The 14823-nt window shown below is 38.2% G+C and overlaps 1 protein-coding gene across 1 annotated transcript in view; it reads left to right on the top strand.

Moving 5' to 3' along the window:
• hsd17b12b (hydroxysteroid (17-beta) dehydrogenase 12b) overlaps nucleotides 1–9993 on the top strand; it is a 17384-nt gene extending 7391 nt beyond the window's left edge. Inside the window, exons 3-11 of the mRNA XM_035652340.1 lie at nucleotides 597–672; nucleotides 1425–1532; nucleotides 1862–1926; nucleotides 2820–2864; nucleotides 3764–3798; nucleotides 4841–4922; nucleotides 5709–5774; nucleotides 5975–6124; nucleotides 8519–9993. Coding sequence (XP_035508233.1) covers nucleotides 597–672; nucleotides 1425–1532; nucleotides 1862–1926; nucleotides 2820–2864; nucleotides 3764–3798; nucleotides 4841–4922; nucleotides 5709–5774; nucleotides 5975–6124; nucleotides 8519–8626 — 735 coding nt within the window. The 3' untranslated portion in view covers nucleotides 8627–9993. The remainder of the gene's footprint in view (nucleotides 1–596; nucleotides 673–1424; nucleotides 1533–1861; nucleotides 1927–2819; nucleotides 2865–3763; nucleotides 3799–4840; nucleotides 4923–5708; nucleotides 5775–5974; nucleotides 6125–8518) is intronic.
• The last annotated feature ends 4830 nt before the right edge of the window (nucleotides 9994–14823 follow it).

Here is a 14823-nt window from a genome sequence, read left to right as displayed (position 1 = left end):
AGCATTTGTTTGTATTTGCACTTCCATGGGTGTGTCTGAAAATACAGTTTAGTTGCTGTAATCCTACTTCTAAAAACGTGTTGTTCTTGTTGATTTACTGGAGGTTGTGTAGGCCCGGAAGAAACTGCCATTTGAGTAATGCAGAACTATTGGACGCCGGGTGAGTTGGGAACCTTCCTGAGCACAAACTGACCTGCAGGTGATCGTCAGGGTCGTCTAGCCAGTTCTGTTGCACACTTGCGCAACAAGATTGTTTGCCTCTCAGCTTGTGAAGTTCTGACTGATCTGACTGCACAAACTTAAATCTTCCAACAACAAAAAATAAATCTGCAATGACCTGAATATACAGACGATCAGAAATTACAGGTACTAATCAAATGTAAAAGTTTATAGAGCCAGGATTACAGGTACAAAACTCTATTTTCAAGCACGCCTATCTACAAACACTTGTTTAATTGGCTTTCTGAATAAAAGACGTTGTTTCAAAAAGATAATAGACCAATCATCATCACTAGAGGCCAAAGTAATTAAGTGCTGTGCATTATGTGTTGAAGTACACAAGTGTCGCCATTGTTGAAGTGTTTTTTTGTTTGTAGCTTGCCCGCAGAGGTTTTGCCATCGTGCTGATCAGCCGCTCTCAGGAGAAACTGGATGACGTTTCCAAGGCGATCTGTGAGTTGTATGCATGTTTATTTCATTTATTGTTCATGTTGTAAACATGCAGTGTAAATGCAGAGTAAAATGTTGCCAGACATGGGGAACATGAATGGAAAGGGAAGATGGTTTTCGATGAGTTTCAAGTAAAATCGCAGTAAAATACAGTGTGTAGCTCAATATATCTATTATTAAATCCATCAGTGGAACTAATCCCACATTTTACAGTCAAGGGAAATCAGCAGTACCTGTGGTCCAAAGGCACAAGACTAATATAGTGTTAAGTATGACAGCTGCTAGACTGGAGTTCAGTCTTAATGATCCATGCAGCTCTATGGCCTCATTTATCCCGAAACTGAAATGTTGCATCCATATTGCACTGTGTGATAGTCCAATAGGGCTAAATGACTAACGACTAAATTATATTGCATTGAATTGCATGTTTTTCACAAGCGTGAATTTATTGAGTGGGATTCAGCTGGACTCTTATGCTTTTGGTTATGAGGCAGTAAAGCCTCCTGCTGGAGCTGAAGTGAATCTGTCCAATTAAATGAAAGCTACCTCTTAAGGGAGGGATATCCTCATTGATGATGAAGGATTATTTCACGGTTTAATTATTTTTTTTCTCTCTGCTCTTCCCTTTCCAAATGACTATTTGTCAGCAATGTGGTCATTTGTGAATGCTTTACACAGCCAGTACTGATTTCTGGAATCTTTTATTGTTTCTATATATGCAAAATTAAAATGTATATGCATATTTGTGCCCTCAGCGAGCAAATGTGGTGTGGAGACTAAAACAATCGCGGCAGACTTCAGCGCTCTGGATATCTACTCTAAGATTGAAGATGGACTTGCAGGACTGGAGATTGGAGTTTTGGGTAAGACTGCAGCAGGTGTTTATGGACCTCACCATCCATAACATTGTATTAGTTGGTCATATGAGATGATAAATTCCATCCCAGGCATGGCCTACAGACATCAGGAATGTGGTATAATCCACTATGCTAAGTGTAAGTTTTTAATGTAATAATAAAGGTTCATTTATCCTGGCTTCTTCAGCCCTTTGCTGCCCTCCTAAGATTGGAAAGAGCAATGACACTTTGAGCTCCATATTACAAAAATGTAATCCTCTTTTCATCCATCAGTTTGTCAATTTATGAAGTATTTGGATTGTGACAGTGCTTTTCTTTTTTTCTTTTTTTAACAGTGAACAATGTGGGAATATCCTATTCTTACCCCGAATTCTTCCTTAATGTCCCCAATATCGACTCTGTAAGTTGGTAACTCTAAAGGTTTTTTATTATTCTATTTGCCATGAATGTATAAATGATTATATCATACAGGCATATGTATGGAATATAAGGTAATAATAGCACATCCCATAGCTTATAGTTTGTGTCATTTTAGTTTTTTTATATACATATTATTTCAAGAAAGTTTGATCAGTCTAGCTCCACTACAAACTGGACCATGTCCAGTTAACTGTATGGATAGTTTTACAGGTCAGTTTCCTTCCTTTATGAATGTGAGTTGAATAGACAACAGGGCCCTCATGGAGATAGTTTCAGACAAAGTGATACTGCACAAAGGTGGCCAGCTGAGGAAGACCCAAATATTGTACTTTTATCTTAACTGGAAAATACATTTGTAACTGCTAACATATTGTAATTACACTATCTTGATTACCAAAAGAACGGTAACCACAATTGGAAAACACCAGACAATTCAAAAGCGTGTAACAGTAGCGCAAGCAGAGAAGAGTCATAAAGTCAGCAGACTGACCCAGTGATGTCTGTCAAACAGTAATATATGTCTAATATTAGCTAATATTAGCCACCATAAGCAACTGGTCATACCAGACCAATTAAAAACTGTAGCAGCAAAACTTAAGTGAGTGAGTTTTATTGCTTAGGAGTTTAACTTTTCATTTGTATGAGAATGTAGGTGCTATTTCCTCTTTCAGAAGTTACATAGTGTTGCTTTAAGGTCAACATCCTTTGGCATTTCAGGAAATATCTTGTGCAAAATAATCTCAGGATAACTTTAATACCTACAGTTGTACTTGAATGGGTACAATTGTCTACATTTCTGAACAAATATATATAACTCAATACACAAACACACCAGCCACGGTGTAGTGATTCTATTCTTCTTCTTTTTTTCAGTTCATCGACACCATGGTCAACATTAACATAATGTCAGTGTGCCAGGTGAGTGTTATTATTTTAAAACATTGATGGACTGGAGGCTTTTTGACCCTGATCAGCAAAAATTGACCCTTTTAATGTCAAAGAGAAAGCAAATCAAACTTAATAATAGTTGCATAAGTATTTCCCCTTCAAGTCGATATTTAGTAGAGGCAACTTTGGCAGTGATTACAGCCTTGTCTATGTGGATAAATATTTCTGCTTTGAACTTGTGGGCGCTGAAAGTTTTCCCAATTCTTCAAAAACTGTTCAAACTAAAAAGAATTAAAAATTACGATGTTTAAGGGGTGTGAAAATGTTCTCAAATACTCTTACAGAGTCAATTCACAGATTCCCTAGCAGACATGATCTAAAATAAGTGTTTCAGTCTGTACACGTCGTATGTCTCACTGTGACATCTATGAGTTGCCTTTGAGTAATTAAATTTGCCCAAGTGCATTCAAATGGTGATATAGTTTGAGATGTTCTGTCAGGTAGTCCCACAGAACAATAAAGACACACACACACAGACACAACACAGTGACATAAAGCATAGTAAGTCACTGCCGCCCCTCTTCTCCGTGTTCTGCAGTTCCCAGAGCAACAGCTAAAGTCCACCCACTCTTTTAGCACTTAATTTATGTCATTCAATATTTCTTTAAACTGCTCCCTCTGCTATCATTATCATTCCTTTTCTCTCTTTGTCTTCCCTCCCCGATCACCTCTTCACACAACCCACACACGCAGGTTTACAAATATGGATGTACACCTCCACACACTTCTCCACAGCCCGCACACATTAATAACTGATGACTCTTTTTTTTTTTTTTTTTTGTCTAACACTTTTACTCTGTTTCACACACTTGTCACATTCTCTCTCTCTCTCTCTCTCTCTCTCTCTCCCTTTCCTTTGTTTTTTCCAGATGACACGTCTTGTTTTACCTCGAATGGTGGAGAGGTAAGTTTGTCTGACAGCATTTGTTAATATGTTACTGCTCTCTGTGAATCTGTAGTAATTAAGAACAGCACAAATGCATTAAGCAGCACACAGGGCTGGATTATAAATAGGTAATACTGAGTTGAAATGCTTTTATTATCATATGATCATATAATTTTATTGTTTTATAAAATTGTGTCGTCCAAATAAATGACTCCTTGCTAATTCAAATTTTTACAGGTGACGAATTTTAAGCAGTTGAATGCATAATTGACAAAATGCTGTCCAGAGATAAAAATATGCCTACCAACACCTTTAAAACTCACTAATGTTACATCTCGTTTGTTTAGACCATGGCTTAGATGGTAAAGCGGGTCATCTAGTAATCTAAGGATTTCTGGTTTCATTCCCGGAGTGAACAAATAAGCGTATCTCCTAAAATAATATAAATTTTTATATCGTAGTTTTACATAGATTTATTTTGATCATCAATTCCATCAATTGATAGTACGGAAACTGACCAGTTAAGTGAATAGACCTAAAGGGAAACAAAGCTCAATGAAAGATTGAGTTTTAATCACAAATTGTAGCTAACAGATCTACACTAAAATATGTTCATTCAAATTTCATGTTATACTTGACTTTCAAATGGTTTGTTTTACAATAGCTATATAATAGCTGATAGTTTTAATGAACAGAATTATTACTTTTTGGAAAAAATAATGATTCATGTGCCATCTTTAATTTTGTAATTGTAATGTCTAATATATCATACACCTCTAGTTTAGATACATAGCACCACAGGCTGGAGCAAAAATATCCTCAGATTGCAAATATTTACGGGTGGAGGTTACTGTATCTTTGATCTTATCAATATCCACCAGCCCGTCTTTGATGTACAAGAGCTGTTTCTGTTCAGCGTGCAAGCAGACATAGCACCATCTTGTCTTATCATTCTGGGATTGATCTCAGGAAATTGTTTGTTGCATGTCGCCCCTTTCTCTTGTACATACTGTTTCTTTTCAGTGTAAAGTAGCATATGCTTATATTCCTGTGTTCCCAGGAAGAAGGGGGCCATCCTCAACATCTCGTCTGCCAGTGGGATGTACCCTGTTCCTTTCCTTACTGTCTACTCTGCCTCCAAGGTAATTGTAATACATTTTTTTATGACGTTTTTCTCAGTCGTTAACTGAAGTTTTATCTATAGCTGCATCCCAGCATCATAAATGGTTTACATCTCACCGTATACTGTGGTCCATGAGGATAGATTCATCTTTGTTCTCATGTTATGAATTATTCTGTCTGATATACCAACATATATTGAGGCAAAACTTATCTAGTGATGACGATGGATGTTAGTTAAACATTTATTTTAGATGTAGGGATAAAGGGTTGGATCGTCTTTTTTCATATTTGCTGTTTTAATTGTTGAATATAAATAAGTCGCTGACTAACTCAGGTCCCGAGGTAGTGTACCAATTAAAAATGTTTATAGGAGCATGTGGCATCGTAATGTTTTATAACCGTCTCATGTGTGTTTGTTAGCTTAAAAACAGCCGGCTGTTCACAGTTTCAACTGATTAATTTGCTGGTTTCTTAATACTGGGTCATGTTTATCTACTAAATGCTGGTTTCCACTATGCAAGTTTAAAAGTGCATCTAAAATCCATCTAGGGTGAATCCTAAGTTTAATGCTTAGTTTAATGATCATCTCAGTTCATTACAACTCCCATTAACATTGTGAAAGTACATTGTACATTAATTCGGTGCACATATTTCTTCTCTGCTAGTTTTTGCACAGCAGATTCTGTATTGAATATGTTTTTATTCCTTTGAGAATTAAAATCCCATGGCTTTTCGGTGTTTAATGCCATCTGTTTCTCACTGGAATTGAAGTTTTCGCCTTAATGACTTGCCTCTATCTTAAACAGGCATTTGTGGACTTCTTTTCACGAGGACTGCAAGCTGAATACCAGAGCAAAGGCATCATTGTCCAGGTAAATCATGAACTGACCTTAGTTATTCTGCTGCAAGTGCACAGGGTTTGGATTGAGTTTGGTGCTTTGTAACTATATTTAAAAATTCTATTTGAAGGAAACCCCTTTTGTTGGCTTAAGAAAAATAAATCTCACCACCGTCAGTACTTTAGCAAGCTAGATACATTGTTCATTCCTGTAATTCCTTATTTTTGCTCCAGAGTGTTCTGCCGTTTTTTGTTGCAACCAAGCTGAGTAAAATCCGCCGGCCTACGCTGAGCAAGCCCAGTCCAGAGCGCTATGTTTCAGCTGAGCTCAACACTGTGGGGCTACAGACCCAGACCAACGGCTACCTCCCCCACGCCATTATGGTAAGTCTGGGTATGTAATACTGAAAGCAAAGAGCCAAAGGTCTCATGTAAATGCATTCTATGTATTGTTTTCACTCATTCAGATTTTATCTTCATTTGGATTTTCTCTAAAACCTTTTTTATTAATATAAATTTACTCTGTGTTCCCCCATTAACCGAATTCTAGCCGAAATGAGTTTGATTGGAGCCACAATCTATTGTAATACATCAGCTGTCAAACAGTCTCTGTAGAACGAGGTGAAACACATTGCAGGCTGCTGAAGAGCCTGGATTTATGTAATAATGTCTTGAAACAACATGATAGCTTGACAAGTACAGTTCCTTTATACAATACAGAACGTTATTCTTTCTCTACCTGTTTTTATTTAATGCCTGGCAGTAACTAACAATGCTTACTTTTATGGAGACCAACATTAGAAGCTAACAGAGGACCTTTACTGTTTTGTCATCTGCGTGGACACTAAACTGACCACTCAGAATGACTCAAGATCTGCTGAAAGTGCTTCAGCCAGTTGGAACTTATCATCACACTGCAGGCCAAATCTTCCTCCGCATATTGTAGGGCATTTATGTAATCAGCCTGAACAATTGAAATGTAACTTGAGCATTTGGCAGGTAGGGGGAACACAGCTGGAGCATATAACACACCTGGTTTCTCTGTAGATGTAATAAATCTAGTATAGCGCTACACTTATTACAAAAATGGAGTCGTGTTACAGGTAGTCAAGGTAACTCGTGGCAACAGAAGCGAAACCTCATCAGGCTGTAATTTCACTTTATACAAAAGAACTTCCTACCTGCTCAACTCCATTCACTAAATTAATTGTGTGTCAACAGTTGCTAAAGCATCTGTCAAAAGGTAAACATCCTCTGAAATAATGGATGGGATGCTTCACTACCTTGCAGTATTGTCTGCATCCTAACATTGTAATTACTCTGTAGTGACAAGCATCAGAAATGAAACGGAAACACAAATTTAGTTCAGACGCTGTCTTTTTTTTTTTTTTTTAAGGTTACAGACAGTCATTTTCTCCTTCCAATTCCTTCATGTTGTGTTGGATACTGTTGAACTATGTGATCTGGATGTCAATGATCATGTTTATTGACATACATATAAATAACCACACCATCGATTACAGCACACAGATGGTCAATAAATCAAATGCAGCCATTGTTGATCCTGTGCAGTCAACAGATTTTTTTTTGCAGATATCGTGAACTAAGCACAGATCTTTACTGTCATCAGCCCCTATATTTCACTAAACCACAAGCTGCAGGCAAGTGGTGTGTGCTCTGATTATCTTAAAAAACCCTTTCCTCTCAACTGTGCAGTACAGCTCTGCCCATCTCCCAGTATTAATCCACAATTCACCAGTATCAAAGCAAGACGGCTAGAAAGCTGCAATCTGTGACCTTCGTCTTTGCTGTACTTCATTTTTTAAAATATTTTTTGGTTGCACAATTAAGACGCCATGGTAAATGACCTACAATACTAAAATTAAATTGATATAAAAGGCAAGAGTGCTTATAAAAAGGTCCCCCTATCAAAACAAGCTCAAATTCAATCAAGTTTCAGAAACTTGGTTCAAACAAAGTGTGACCCAACGAACATTTCTAAATAGCTAGAGTGTTTCTAAACACAGTAAATGTGCCCTTTTTAAGTGTTTCACCATACTCAACCATGTGTATAATTCAAATGAATTTTGGCATTATTATATCCACCTTGGATTTAATGATAAGTCAATTTATCAGAATTTTGATTTTCTGTAGATTAGCATGAGAAATGAAAATAATACAATTGAGAGGAAAGCTATTAGTAATTAACTGAATATGGTGTAATAGTAATCCAATGAAAGAACCATTTATGATGCTTCATAAAACCTCTTCTTACTTAAAAAAAAAGATGAAAAACAGTGGGGGGCTCTTCAACGGTTGTCTGGAAAGCTGTTAAACCTAAGTCACCTGACATCATAGGCAAAGCAGAAAAGGACTTGAAAGTTGTAATTTGAACTGCCTACTAATGCTCAGCATTTAAAAATTAGATGCAAACTTGTCCAGCGAGTTAAGATTACCATATTTTGTAACTAAGTTGTTACAATTAAATTTTATTTTTATAGCGCCAAATCATAACAAAAGTTATCTCAAATAAAAACCAAACATAAAAGCTAAGGTTTTTCTAGCTTGATGTGTGCAGCTGCTGTAGAGACTTAAAATGCCTTTAAATTTGGCATTATTTGAGAAGAGCTTAGGCAATAAAACAGAACAATTGGCTGAATTTTCCTTTGCACAAACTTGCTTGCCACCGTTGTTGCTCCTGTGGGTTGGAAATTAATAATGAATGCTAATCTGTTATTTGTAAATGCCACCAGCTGACCATGTAATTTCCCTCTGTAGGGCTGGGTGTCTACAGCTCTGCTTCCTGCCAAGATCGTCAACAGCTACACGATGAGCACGCTTTTGTCCCAACGCGCTCGTTACCTCAAGAAGCAGAAGCAGGGATAGATAGATGGGCAGCGGCTGGGAGCGGCAGCAACAGACAGAGGGGACCAGCTGTGTTAACGACTCGTCCGACTACCATCATCATCATGGACCAAGAAGAGAAAACGTGACAGTTTCTGGGCAACATCTCAGTTTCCCTCCCTCTGATACTGCCAGTCATAGATGATGTGAGACAGTATTTGGCCACGGTTGCCGCTACATGTATTCAATCCCAAAAGTTGTGTGAATAAATAAAACGGTGCTCTTCTGTGAGTGATCAGCTTTAATAAATGTAACACTTAACATGGAAACTAAAAACGATTCCCAAAAAATACCCATCTGTCTGCAAAACATGATCGAACATTAAGCCTTCATGATAAGGGAATCCTAGGTAATTTGGATGTGTCTGAAGTCTGAGGCCTCTGTATGTTTAAGCCTCCTGTGAGTACGTGGAACAGCTTTTAACTGTGTGGACTAGCTTAAAGCTATATAGTCAAACAACGGAGGTGGTACTCCTTTGTGATAATAGCTTTCTTAATCCCTCATTCTTTGGGATCTTTTTTTTTTTTAATTTAATATCAGAGGTTTAAAAGCACTGAGATTTACACCTTTCTCCTTGAGCACCAACTCAGTCATTTACGATGAATTGTTTGCTTTTATTCTTAATATTTTCTCTACTGTTGTGCTGGTGAGGGAACCATAAGTGTAATTTAATCAGACTACATTTCAACTGTAAAAGAAATAGAGGGATCTGTAAATGAATAGCCAGCACAGAGGGAAAAGGTTGTGGTAATTATTGAATGTACTATGTTTGCATACTAAATTGATTTTTAAATTAATTTTACAACTGACGTTACTGTTCCAGAAAAGTTCCAGAAAGTTCTCTCAAGATAAAGTTAAACCCTAATAAGTAGGTGGTTTGTTTGTGTGTCTGACAACAAGTATGTCACATCTACATTAATCTCAATGTTTTTGCATGCATACTAAAACTCTAAACCAAACCAAGTGTATACAAGACAAACCAATGAAATGGTGTCAAATCTCTGATACACTTATTTGACTTGCTCTTTTGAGAACTACATGTATGTTGAGTTTGTGTGTTTTTGTCAGTAGTAGTTTTTTTTAATTTGTCTCGGCTGAGATAACATTTTCAAATTATAATGTATTAATTTACTTGGTTTCACTCATTATCACTCTTTAGGTGCAGCAGCTGGGGACCAACTTCAGTTCTTTTGTCCAGGTTAATGGTAGCGGGTATTAGGTGTATTTCTAATTACTGGGATGCATGTAGCTTGAGGTGAAAGCAGAGCAAACCAGATCATTATGGTGTCCATAGAAAACTGCATTGCGTTTGTCCTTTCAGCCATAAATAAAAAATAAGGTCAAAAAAACTTCCAGTCCTTTGTCTTTTTCTGCTTTGGCTTTGTAAACTCTTCAGTTCAACGAAAATGCCGTATATATCCATATTTTCTGTTATCATTTTACAACCAGCTCATATAACTTCCTTGAGTGATTTTACCATTATTCGTCATTTTCACAGTCCATACGATTGTGTTGCTTTTACACGTTCTGCCTCTTCCCTCCCAAACATCATTGTCCGGTTCCCATGCCAACAGTTTCTGGGAGATTATTCCGGTGCACTGGTATGGAAGCTGCGGAAATGTGTCATCACTGACAATGTAGGAGGGGAGAGGAGCTGTGTGTGGAGGGATGCCCAAAGGAAGAAAGGAGTGGGTTGCAGAGATGTATATAAAGAGGAGCTTGGTGGTGCTCAGAGTCCACGGCTCACTCAGACTCACACACACACTGACACACTCTGGGATTTCATAGCAGAGTTTCAGAGCGAAGAGCACATTGGAAAAAGAGCAAAACAGGATCTCTCAAATCATCTCTCATCAAGCAGAGCCCTCAGGACTGAATATTAAACAGCTCTCACTGATTGAGTATTGTATTTCATATTTTTTTTTTTCATCTTTTCCTTTGCATCATCTGTACCAAAACTTGTGGAAACAGCAGAACAGACACACCAGAGATTTCAACAAAAGGCTTTAAATCCTACATCCCACGCCAATCTACTCTAAGCTTCACTCTCCACAGCTCATCATCCTCACATTTGGGCCACCGTTCACCATGGCGACCAGCATGGACACGCTCCCTGCCCATCTGCTGCCTTTGGTGATGGAGGAGTTCCCCCAGTCTCTGGCCACAGCTTGTGTCTGCAGGGCTGGACAACGTGAGCCCCGCCTCCGCTGCATACAGTGTGGCATCATCGAGGAGGAGGAGGAGGACTGCTCCACCCTGGAGGAGGACCAAGCCCAGCGGTCCTTCCTGCAGACTGTGGAGAGCCTGAGGAGGAGCACCAGATGAGCTCCTCCAGAGGATGTCCTAGCATGACTGTGACGTGTTTGACCTATTTGCCTTCCTTGCAACCAGTCTGGAGACCAACAGACGTCAAACAGTATGCAGACTGTGCCGGCTTAAAACCTCTGTCATGGTGATATTTTGGTAAAGCTGTTACCACTGGTGGACACCATATATGGCGATGGATGAGTCTGCACTGAGTCGAGACACTAAAGAACTGTGATGGAGCGTTTCTAAGATCTACTCAAAAGATGCTTGCGGCAAACCACTGTTTTGCATATTTTATTTATATTTTAAAGTAAATATGCTTGTTGTATATTGATTTTCTGCAGTGTATTACTTTCACCCTGTCAAGTTGTTATATAATTTACTCGGTTGCTTTTTCTTAATGTTTTTATTGCCTGCTCCTAAGATTTTGAATTTAATATATAAAAGCTGCTGTTCTAACATTTATTTGGTGGTCTGTCTTCTCCATTATTTAGGTAAAAATCTGTTGACAATGTTGACAACTTTAACACACTTTTTACATCAAGTTTGTTGCTTGAAATCTAACACTAGAAGCTATGATTTTAAGGGGAGATGTTGGCTTACAGGAAGCCATTGGAATCTTTCAGGCATTTCCATGTGGTGGCACTATTGATACACTTTTTTGAGCTAAATAGCACAAACTATAATGTACTACACAACAATCCTTCCTCCCAGTCCAGCCTAACTGCATAGTTATACCTGCAATGTTTAAATTCTCCCTGATTTGTCCATATGTAACTGAACCATTAATTTATTTTACCTTTGATTGTTATTCCAGAAACGAACAAAAGACACGGACATGAATCATGAGACCACACCACACCACTACAACACATTAATCTCCCAGCTATCATGCAGTGCCCTCCTTGGGCCTTACATAAAGACAAAATTTCACCCTTCACTTGGATTTTTTTTTGCTTATTTTTTTGTTCTAAATCAGCCCTCCTGCGACCAATTAATTCCCGCCGTGTTTACTGTCATCGAGATGCTTTTTGCACAGTCAAGCTTTATGTCTGAATCATCTCTGCACACACTGTGACACCTTTCTTTTTTGAAAGGGAAAAAGAAACAATTGCAGCGATTACAGGATGAATGAGCAGTTGTGTGAATCAAGGATATATTGGATTTTTTACTATTTCTTGATGTTTTTCAGGAAATAGCAGAAAATATTTTTGAAAAATACGCTCTGCAGATGTCTGCTCCATAAATGAATTCAATTCCAGATACTATATGCCAGCTGCAGCTTGTATAATCTTTGGTTTTTATGTAAATATCTGCATCTTTGTGAGGCATCCTTTTTGAAGAATGTGCATGGAAGAGAACAACTCTTTCATTTCTGTTGTCTTTGTCAGTTAATTCCGTGATCACTGCAGTGCTGCTGAAGTCAGAGGCTTTTTTTATCTTGCCAGAGCTTTGTGTGATCCAGCTGACTTGAGTCCACCACTATTTTGTTTAATCATTTATAAAAACCTAATTAAAATTTCATTAACTTACAAATAAACCTACTTTAGCAACAAATCATATTTTATCTACAAGACTGCATCATGTTTTTTATTAAACTAATTAGGCAAACGAGTTCTGGTGAATATTTAGACTGGATACTTCCACGGCCGTTACTGACTGTAGGTGCACTGATGCACAGGTACGCTATTGGAAGCAATCTCCTCAAGGAACCCTCGTATTGTTGCTGAGTCATTGAATTTGGGTTTTAATGACACTTGCTTCTCATTTTCAGCTGTGGTATTTTACACCAGTTCTTAACATCCATCTCTGTACTCGCAAATTTCTGTTCAGGAGCTTGAGGTTGCTGGAGTGTATCCCAGGACAGGTCACCAGTGTGTTACAGCACAGACAGGCAACCACACTTACGCTGACAACTATAGGCAATTTAGAGGTGCCTGTGGGAGGAGGAAACCCACACAAATACAGGGAGAACATGCAAACTCTGCACAACTCTTTCTGGGATGTGACAAAACTAATATTGGTTTTATTGAAGCATTTCTGAAAAAAGATTTTTGTTCAGTGTCCTGAGATGTTCTACTCCCCAAAATATCCACTTGTGGGACTGGAAGCACACGGTACACACACACTACAGCTGTGAAGCACACTAAGCTACCCTGCATGCTGCAGGGTTTCTTGAACCTTCTCTCCTATACAAGGGTAGCCTACTGTTTTGAGCATTAGGGTTAGTTACTGTTTTGAGATGATCAAGAATATCCCGCTTACCATGAAGCTCTGTGGAATGCTGTTTCAAACAGGTAATTTGGTAAAAATAAAAGAGGCTGTAGTTATTTTACATTTTCTGAGATGATTGGTATTAAAGGTTGCATGACAGGAAGGCATAAACAAATGTAACACATTTGCCTCATATATTAAACTTTATAGTGGGTTTTTTAAACTGCCATGTCTCAACCTGTTGCTGTTGCTGAACTGCTAACTTGCCAACTCTGCTGTGCTCACTGCTGTTGTTTGTGTGCCATTTAATTAACCAGCTAAGCTGTTAAAAGTCCGGTAATATCGCCTTTAGGACGGCTTTGTGGAGGAATAATCATGTTTTCTGCTCCTGCTGTTGCTGCTACCACCACTCAGTAACATTTGTTTGTCCTAGTATCACACACTTTTTCAACTGTTGGTTTGTCGTTTGCCATAACTGTCAGAGAAATGGGAGATGTTATGTCCTGCTGTGTATTTTATAACACCAGCAACTCTTCAGCTTTTCTCAGTTGCCCTTTGTTTTTGCTTCACTCCATCAAGGTAAGGTTTTCTCCTTCTGCTAATGCTGAATGGCCTTGTGTTTTTGTGCTTGGTTACGTTAGCTAAAAGCAGTACAGCTGGCTCCCCTGCTGCTTCATCTGCTGGCTTTGCTTTCATCTGGCTTTCATCTGTTCTTTTTGCTACCTTTCTGTATGTTGAATGTTTGAACTGACTGGCTTGTCTTTGTTGACTTATTTTTATTTTGGTTGCTGTTTGGCATGTCTCATGCAACTGTTGATTTATATAGTAATGAAATATGAATAATTATGTTAGGGGTGGAAGTGATTTTTTGCATATTTTCCCCTAAACTGGTTGCTGCTGTTGTTTCTAAAGGGTTTCATATTTGTTCAATACACATGCAAGTCCTTGCTGAATCTGCTTTTGTCTACGGCTGCACCATATGGTAAAAAAAGCATATTGGGATTATTTAATTACGATTATTTTGCAATTATTCTGCGATTGTGATATGATTCATGATTAGTGGGAATGATCATTTTTGCAATCCCAATGACATTTGTTGGGGTTTGACCCAAACAAACATGTTTTCTTACATCTGGAGAACAAGATTTTGAGGCCAGGGAACGGAATTTTTTTGCAGCTTCTTGTGATTTGGCTTTCGCACTTGGCCACATTGTGATTTCGATAGTGTTTGTGTTTCTTTTGTCACTAGCACGACTCACATTCACAATTCATCCACGCACTTCATATTCAGTGACCAGTATAAAAATCAGTAAGTCAGTAAAATTGGTTTATGTGACAAATGTTGATACTTTTCTTCATATCATAATTATACCTAAACTACTGAGCTATACACTACTGCTTCATCCGTGTTACTGATGGTCATCTGCTGCTTATCGCTGTATTTTATATGAGAAGATTGTCTCCTACAAGCCTGAGGTTTTGTGACTTTAATATGTAATTCACAATTATCTACTGCATAGCTGATGTATCTAAGCCTGCTGCTGCACATCCGGTGGACTGCTGGGTTTAGATTTATCCATTTCAATTCAATAAAAACTATATTTTCCTTGTGGTCTCAGGTGCCCAGCAGGGAATGTGTCTCATCTTATGATCCAATT

The sequence above is a fragment of the Morone saxatilis genome, unplaced genomic scaffold (assembly GCF_004916995.1).
Source record: "Morone saxatilis isolate NCDOM2014 unplaced genomic scaffold, NCSU_SB_2.0 Contig11, whole genome shotgun sequence".
NCBI classification, from domain to species: Eukaryota; Metazoa; Chordata; class Actinopteri; family Moronidae; genus Morone; species Morone saxatilis.
Note: the sequence above shows the minus strand (reverse complement) of the source record. Positions and strands in the feature narration are given on the sequence as shown.